Consider the following 7,604-nt stretch of genomic DNA (forward strand, 5'->3'; position numbering starts at 1 on the left):
GAAAATTTTTTTTTTTTTTTTTTTTTTCTCATTGCCTACATTTAATTATATTAAACACGCGGGATTTGGATCTAAAATTTACCGTTTTTGGTAGTTTTTTTCGTTATAAATGTTCTTTAAATTACGAAATCATTTTAGTTCAATTACCAAATAATTTTTTAAATGATGTAAAAATAAAAAACAATCTGAATTTTCAACAAAATCATCGGTAGTTATGAAAACGTCAAAAATTGTATTTTGAAGTTATTATTTTAATTTTAACACAAGAAATGATTTTAATAAATCATTAAAGAATCCACAAAAAAGTGGATAAAGAAATTTGGTTTTCACTGGTGCGTGCATTCCCCGCGTTGATCATCTGAAGACCCCGGTAACGATGGCCCACGCTGATCCTGATCCTGACTCTGGCCCTGTTCAACATGTAAGCTTCCGAGATCCTTCCCATCGTGGACTTTCTGCTAACCCCAATCCCAATCCATTGATTTATGTTCACAATTTGACTTTGAGGGCTTCAAAGATGAAGACTTAATCCAAGTAACAAGCGGATTCCACTGTCGCTTCTTTCATTTGGAACTCCTGTAGCTCCTCGGTGGTCGAAGATGGAGTCCGATAAGATTAAAGGGGTCGTCATAATCACTCTTCCGCCACCGGACAATCCGTCGTTGGGTAAATCCATCACTGCTTTTACACTCACCGACGACTTCTCGGAATCTCCCCGCGAATCCGTTGCCGTTGGTCAAGAAGAACGAGAACCCAACAGCAACCATTTGACTCTCCCACCGGATCTTCCGATTCAGACCCCTTCTAATCAGCGAAGTATTCCTTTGTCGAGGGAGCTTTTTGCTGGTACTCCTAGAAAGCTCGTCGTCTTATTAAGCATTGCCCTCGTTGCTATTTATCTTTATTCTTCCAGTTTTCCGGAGACCCTTCAGGAACTTCGTAGTTCCGAGAAGAATGATGATGATCGCCGTACTTCCTTGCTGTTTCCCCTTTATTTCCAATCGGAGTTGGGTGACAGCAGTGATTTCCAGCTTAAGTTGGGCAGGACTAAGGGTCTAAATAAGGATGATCTGAGTGCAGCTTTCAATGATGTACTTGGAGTTCCCAAGCCTACCAAATTGATTTCTTCCACTTTAAAATCTGACTCTTCAGCCGTTTTTCCTGTGCGTGGAGATATTTATCCAGATGGGTATGTATTTCTTTTTGCTCATACCAGCTCCAACTTTTTCATCGACTTTAAAATGGTGATGTGGGTTAATGCCACTTTGAATGACCATAGAAATTATGTAGCACAAGTCATATTCAGAGATGGTTCTACTGGTTTTAACTATAAATTAGAATGTTTAAGCTTGTGCATTTGAGCATTCTGTGTAGACTGCATACAGGGTTTGTCATGAAGATGCCATTACTTGCACTAACATGGATTTTCGACAACCTATAGATTGTATTATACTTACATAATGGTTGGAGAGCCACCAAGACCTTACTTCCTCGACATTGATACTGGGAGCGACTTGACATGGGTTCAGTGTGACGCTCCTTGCACCAGTTGTGGCAAGGTAATGTCCTAATGTTATTGAATTTTCGTTCTTGTTTTACATATTAATTTGCTATAATTCATTGTATCAAGCCACTATTATAACTTCTTTTTTTACAACATTCTTCCTTCACACGAGATCTTACCTGGTTCTCGTATGGGGATTCCTTCACACTAGGGAGAGGTTTCTCACATTTTTTGTTCAAATGAGTAATGGAATGTTGTTTGATGGTCTTCAATGGAACTATTTTAGAGTTGTAGTTTGGTTGAATTCTAGAATGTGAAGGGAAGATGAAGGAAAAGGAAGGAAAAGACAAATAAATTCACAATTGGAAACTGAAAATTTTTAGTGGGTCGAATAGCACCAGCTGAACCAACTTGAACGGATAATCAAAGTTTGATCTTATAGAATATTCAGAGAGATTGGGCAATATAATACGAACTAAGTTATAAACACAAACATTTTATTTTCTTATCAGTGCGAGGCACTCATCCTTCAATTTTTGTTGCAACATTTTATTGAGCAACCAACCATCGTAGATTACGGGACTTTGTGGAAGATGACAAAACATTAATCTAATGATATAGTTAATGTAGGGAAGAAGTCCGTTATACAAGCCAAAAAGAGAGAACGTTGTATCTTTCAAGGACTCTTTGTGTATGGAAGTTCAAAGAAATTATAATGGCGATCAGTGTGCAACCTGCCATCAGTGTGACTACGAGATTCAATATGCTGACCAGAGCTCCTCTCTAGGGGTTCTTGTTAAAGATGAGTTTACCTTAAAGTTCTCCAATGGATCGTTGACCAAGTTGAACGCCATTTTCGGGTATAATTTTTTCTCCTGTTCCTCTGTAGTATAGATTATCCAAGTTTTATTTCTAATGTCCAGTTCTAAATTTCTCTAGTTTGTTTGGTTACAAGGTGTGCATATGATCAGCAAGGCGTGCTATTGAACACGTTGTCGAAGACTGATGGCATTCTAGGACTAAGCAGGGCTAAAGTTAGTTTACCTTCCCAGTTGGCGAGTCAAGGGATCATAAACAATGTGGTAGGTCACTGTCTTACCGGTGATCCAGCAAGTGGTGGATATATGTTTCTAGGTGATGATTTTGTGCCACAGTGGGGGATGGCATGGGTTGCCATGCTTGACAGCCCTTCCATGTGAGTATGGATTACACCTGTTATGGGTGTAAATTTGTCTTACTCGACAAGATTCTTCTTCCAACTAATTTTTTTTAAGATGAAAATAAAAGTTGACCTTAAATTCAACTAGAGATCAGACCCTTCAACTCCTCTAAAAGTTCTCATATTTCTCTCTAGCCAAATGCCTCATAAAACAGCAGAAAAACAAAGATACCAAAGAACTATGCCCTTCTCATGAAAGCATGCCAATCGAGCATGACATGGTTCGCTGCCAAAGAATTCAACATTGTACTTAATTCGTTGTACTTCATTGATCTTTAACCACTTCAATTTTATAATTTCAGAGATTTTTATCAAACAAAGGTTGTGAGGATAGATTATGGAAGCAGCCCACTGAGTTTCGATACTTGGGGTAGCAACCGTGGACGAGTAGTTTTCGATAGTGGCAGCTCCTACACCTACTTCACAAAAGAAGCATATTCTCAGTTGGTTGCATCTGTAAGTTTCAAGGCATAGTGGGCCAGAGTGAACTTCCTTCTCGTTTCTGCGAAAAAAAAAAATTATCTGATGATTAAGAACCTCCATTCCTCTGCAGCTTGAAGAACTCTCAGCGTTTGGGCTTATTGTTCAAGATTCATCAGATATCATTTGTTGGAGAACTGAATCATCTATCAGGTATAAGACAGATATGACGACATTCTTCGATAGAGTAAGATTGCGTAATTGACATGGATAGCATTTAGTTCTTCAAATTTTCTCTTACATCTTTACGTATGACTGATCAATTACTTCATCAATATGGATTCCTTGTACTTGAAAACTTTGCTTATTTTCTTCTGTTTCTAAAACACCTTGATGAACAATTAGATAGGAGGAGAAATAAAGGAAAAATTGGAAGTTTCTAGCTTAAAAAGACATAAATTCTTGGGAGAATAACACATTTCCTTATCTCTCCACTATTGCTAGAATCTAAATTTTGTGTGAACGCCTGCAGATCTGTTAAAGATGTCAAGCGGTTCTTCAAGCCTTTAACGCTTCAGTTCGAGAGCAGATTTTGGATTGTGTCCACAAAACTTGAGATTCCTCCAGAGAATTATTTAGTCATCAATGTAAGTCTATTTATTTCCTATAAAAAAAAAATATATAGTAGACATATTTCTCCTGCTGTTATATGCATGTTTATAAATATTGTGGAGTAACGACTCCATGTTCTGCAGAAAGAAGGAAATGTATGCTTGGGAATTCTTGATGGAAGCCAGGTACATGATGGGTCCACAACCATTCTTGGAGGTAAAAACAGTTTAGAAAGTTCAAGAATTTGTATGAATTTATGTATGCTACCTCATGAACCCATTGAGTTTTCAACATTGCAAGAGTCTGTTTGACATAACTGAGAAAATCAACTCAAGCATCATTTTAACCTTTCCTGAATTCAAATTTATACTTCATGGTTTTATCTTTCAGACAACGCATTGCGTGGGAAGTTGGTCGTTTACGACAACGTGAATAACAGGATTGGATGGACTTCATCCGACTGTCACAATCCGAGAAGAATGAAACGCCTCCCACTCTTTTGATACACTGTCAGTCTACACATAAACTACGTAGTCGTTGTTACATGGCATCCCTAGATTGTTCTGTCTATGAATATGAATTGCTCATTTGTGAATAAAATAGTAAGTTTTCCAAATAACGTCTATAAGCACTGGACTGCTTAATTCTTACATGATCAACTATATGTTATTCGACTGGTAAACAACTAAATGCATATGGTTTTATGAAGGAATTTGCATGTGTGACACATAAAAATGGCAAAATAATATGAAAGATGAAGAACAGTTTATGTTATAGACGAAGCTAATTCTTCCTTTTCTTCTTTGTTACCTTCATGCTTACAACAAATTTCAGCTTGGTCATAGTTGGATTGGCATTTCCAGGCATTGATGATGAAGGGTCCTTGGATATCATTGTTTTCAGTGAAGGTATCACACTCCTGAATCTCCAATATCTCTACTCTGCGGTTGGTCTTCTTCCTTATTTTGATTGCTATATCTTGAGGGCTAAACTTTCCACAAACGCTTACCCTGCACTGCTTTTGTTCTATCAAATGGTCCTCCAACTCTAGCAAGAAGACAAGGATTTACATGTCATAAGATACCGAATAGAATCCATTGAAGAGAGACAGAGAGAAAATAGTCAGCCATATTAATTTCTCTAGAGAAAAAGAGATAAAAAGAGAGAGATTTCACCTTTTATACTGAGAAGAGCTCTTCTTACTTTCCTGTAACATCCATTACAGTCCATGTGAATCCTCAAAACCATCCAGAAAAACTGCCATAGTTGTCAAGGGAAAACAGTTCAATATTGTCAATGAAGAAGAAGAATGGAAAAAGTTGGTAAGATTGAACTTGCCTTTCCAGTCATTAAATCACTGACAAAAGAAAAACAGAACCTTTCTCCTGGAATCTAAGCCACTATGATGCTTAAACACAGAGACAGAGAGAAAAACTGATGGGTTTCTCCCAAAACTTGAAAGGGATGGACTTCAAAATCTGGGTTTAACGATGGTATTGATTGGCGAGAGAATATCAAAACATTGAATAACAACAACAACATTATTGCTATTAATATTTGGAACCTGATTCCGCATTGTGGTGCGTTGGTTGTTCATTATTCTTGGCTTTTTTAGCTTTGCTTCTCCCTTCATGTTTTTTCTATGGAGAAAAAGAAGGTATCCATTCTTTAGCCAGAAAGCCATTATTCTTTTCCACACCATAAGTCTATGCTTCTCCTTCAAAAATACATTAAAGGTTCAGCAGAGCAAGCCATGGCAGCAACCATTTAGAAAACATCTGTCTTTTGCTTTATATGAAGGAATATTCCAAATCTTTAGAGTTGTGTAATCGAACTTCCTTTGCTAAGTGTTCTAACTTATCCCAAGTTAAGGCAGCATAATCTTATAAACCTTTGTCCATCCGACCATAGCCAATGTCTCAAGGCACCAATTATTATCTTTCTAAAGATCAATAGTTCGATCCTTCATCAAGCGATAACTGAACTACACAAATTCAAACCTCGACAAAGCCAAATTTAACAAACGTAGACAAAGTAGAAAGCTCAAACAAAGGTCAAAGTCTTGTTTTCCTTAGCATCATACCTTGTTGTTAAGATTCTGAATGTATTTTATTCTTCCTTGCACTAAACTTGAAGATGATGCGACTTTAAGAATCATTTTCAATGTGCGAAGATTAGACACAAATTTGAAAGAGGAAGAAATTATGTAAAGAATTATAAATTTCATTATAATTTCATTATTAGTTTGGGTTGAAATGACTGGAAATAAAAGTGGGATTCACATCATTTCTTCCAAGGGTAGGCTAGCTGATAGGAATTGATAGAACCACGCAATAAGAAAATCCCACCGTCTTGAGCAGACCAAACACAGTTATGATCCTTACATTCATCGCTAAGCCGGCTTCCTTCTTCCGGCCAGAAAACATCACCAGTAACCTGTCCATATTTGCTGCTAAAATGGCACCAAAACTGTGTGGTTTGCCAAATATTTTCTTTGAACTTCAAGAAGTAGTTATCCCCTTTCTTGATGTCATGCCTGCCCAAATCGTTGTCCTTTGATTTGCAGTGAACCATCAAAGTTGACTCCATATGATTATAAATGGTCACTTGCCATCGAGAAAATGGAAGCTGTACCTTGGATTCTGCAGGTTCTGCAAAACATGGCTTCATAAGCATGTTTGATCCCAAACCCAACAATAAAATGAAACATAATGTGTTTACAGACTCCATTTTCTATGGAGTTTGGTCGCTTTTTTATCCCCTTTTTGACGAAACCCTTCTTTGTTTTGTTTTATATATATACCCAAATTGAGTTGCTATAATGGCATGTTTCACCTTAATTTTCTCACCTATTTAGAGCACTCCTTAGCTGCTATCTCCTTTAGTAACGGATTATGTATTTTATTGGTTCCTTTCAGTTCTACGTTCAACAATTTATGATTATTAATATCCATGTAAAGTTTAAATGTCCACCATTCATTATTTATGTACAACAAATTTAGGTAAAATACTCAGAATTTATTTTAGATTTCTTTNATGCCTTCTATTTCATTAAAACCTTAAACTAAATAATGAATTCCAAAATTGTAAACCGCTCATTCAATGAGTTTTTAAACGTACTGCATATGCTCTATTTATTGATTGAAATTTCAAATTTGTAAACGACTATGAATGAGATAATAAGAACCCACTTTACCAAATGGAATGTCACCATAACTTTGTTACCTTGTTTATTTAAATGTATATATAATGTCTAGTGGGACTGTTACTAATGTATTGTATTATTAGTTTGAATCTAAGATATGATATGACATTTAGATGAAATTTTGTTGTACCTCTCTGAAGAGGATAACCTTGTACCATATTTACAAATGATGTGGTCCCCCAACCAAAAATAACTCTCGTAAGCTTCGCGTCGTAGATTTGTACATGTTTGTTGGCGCCATGTTGGAGTCATTGACACGTGTGACTTTTACCGCCGTCATATACATAGCATCACCAGAAAGTTTCTATCAACGCATCCATGATAGTGCCTCGATGCTAGGGCTATCCTATCCAATCTAATTAGTTTGAGGGCATTATTGAAATTTTAAAGTTTTGAAAATCAAATTTGTATAGAATTGAACCTTTAACCTTAGAAAAGATAAGGAGCGTTTTTATTTATGANATCAAATTTGTATAGAATTGAACCTTTAACCTTAGAAAAGATAAGGAACGTTTTTATTTATAAAATTATTTATTACATTAACTCGAAGGCATTATTCCAATTATACATTAATCGGAAGGCTTTGAGAGATTCAAAATACATGTAAATACCTTGGTCTCGACATGTCCAAGTGCAATTATGAT

At 36.3% G+C, this 7,604-nt stretch overlaps 2 protein-coding genes across 3 annotated transcripts; one reads left to right on the plus strand and one right to left on the minus strand.

Annotated features, from left to right (window-relative positions):
* Positions 1-324: 324 nt before the first annotated feature.
* On the plus strand, positions 325-4,464 carry LOC111783129 (aspartyl protease APCB1). Of its 2 annotated transcripts, XM_023664025.1 has the most exons (10): positions 325-421; positions 518-1,189; positions 1,442-1,559; positions 2,135-2,364; positions 2,460-2,699; positions 3,026-3,179; positions 3,277-3,356; positions 3,676-3,790; positions 3,899-3,971; positions 4,146-4,464. In XM_023664025.1, the coding sequence occupies exons 2-10, from the start codon at positions 600-602 to the stop codon at positions 4,256-4,258; spliced, it is 1,713 nt and encodes a 570-aa protein (XP_023519793.1). In that variant the 5' UTR covers positions 325-421; positions 518-599; the 3' UTR covers positions 4,259-4,464. The 2 variants fall into 2 exon arrangements, with proteins under 2 accessions (XP_023519793.1, XP_023519792.1); XM_023664024.1 differs by having other exon boundaries at positions 335-1,189.
* Positions 4,322-6,674, minus strand: LOC111783131 (heavy metal-associated isoprenylated plant protein 7-like). Its single transcript, XM_023664026.1, has 3 exons — positions 5,094-6,674; positions 4,931-5,012; positions 4,322-4,802 (listed from the first exon to the last, which is right to left on the minus strand). The coding sequence occupies exons 1-3, from the start codon at positions 5,103-5,105 to the stop codon at positions 4,522-4,524; spliced, it is 375 nt and encodes a 124-aa protein (XP_023519794.1). The 5' UTR covers positions 5,106-6,674; the 3' UTR covers positions 4,322-4,521.
* Positions 6,675-7,604: the final 930 nt, after the last annotated feature.

Source organism: Cucurbita pepo, chromosome LG20, assembly GCF_002806865.2.
Source record: "Cucurbita pepo subsp. pepo cultivar mu-cu-16 chromosome LG20, ASM280686v2, whole genome shotgun sequence".
Classification (NCBI taxonomy): domain Eukaryota; kingdom Viridiplantae; phylum Streptophyta; class Magnoliopsida; order Cucurbitales; family Cucurbitaceae; genus Cucurbita; species Cucurbita pepo.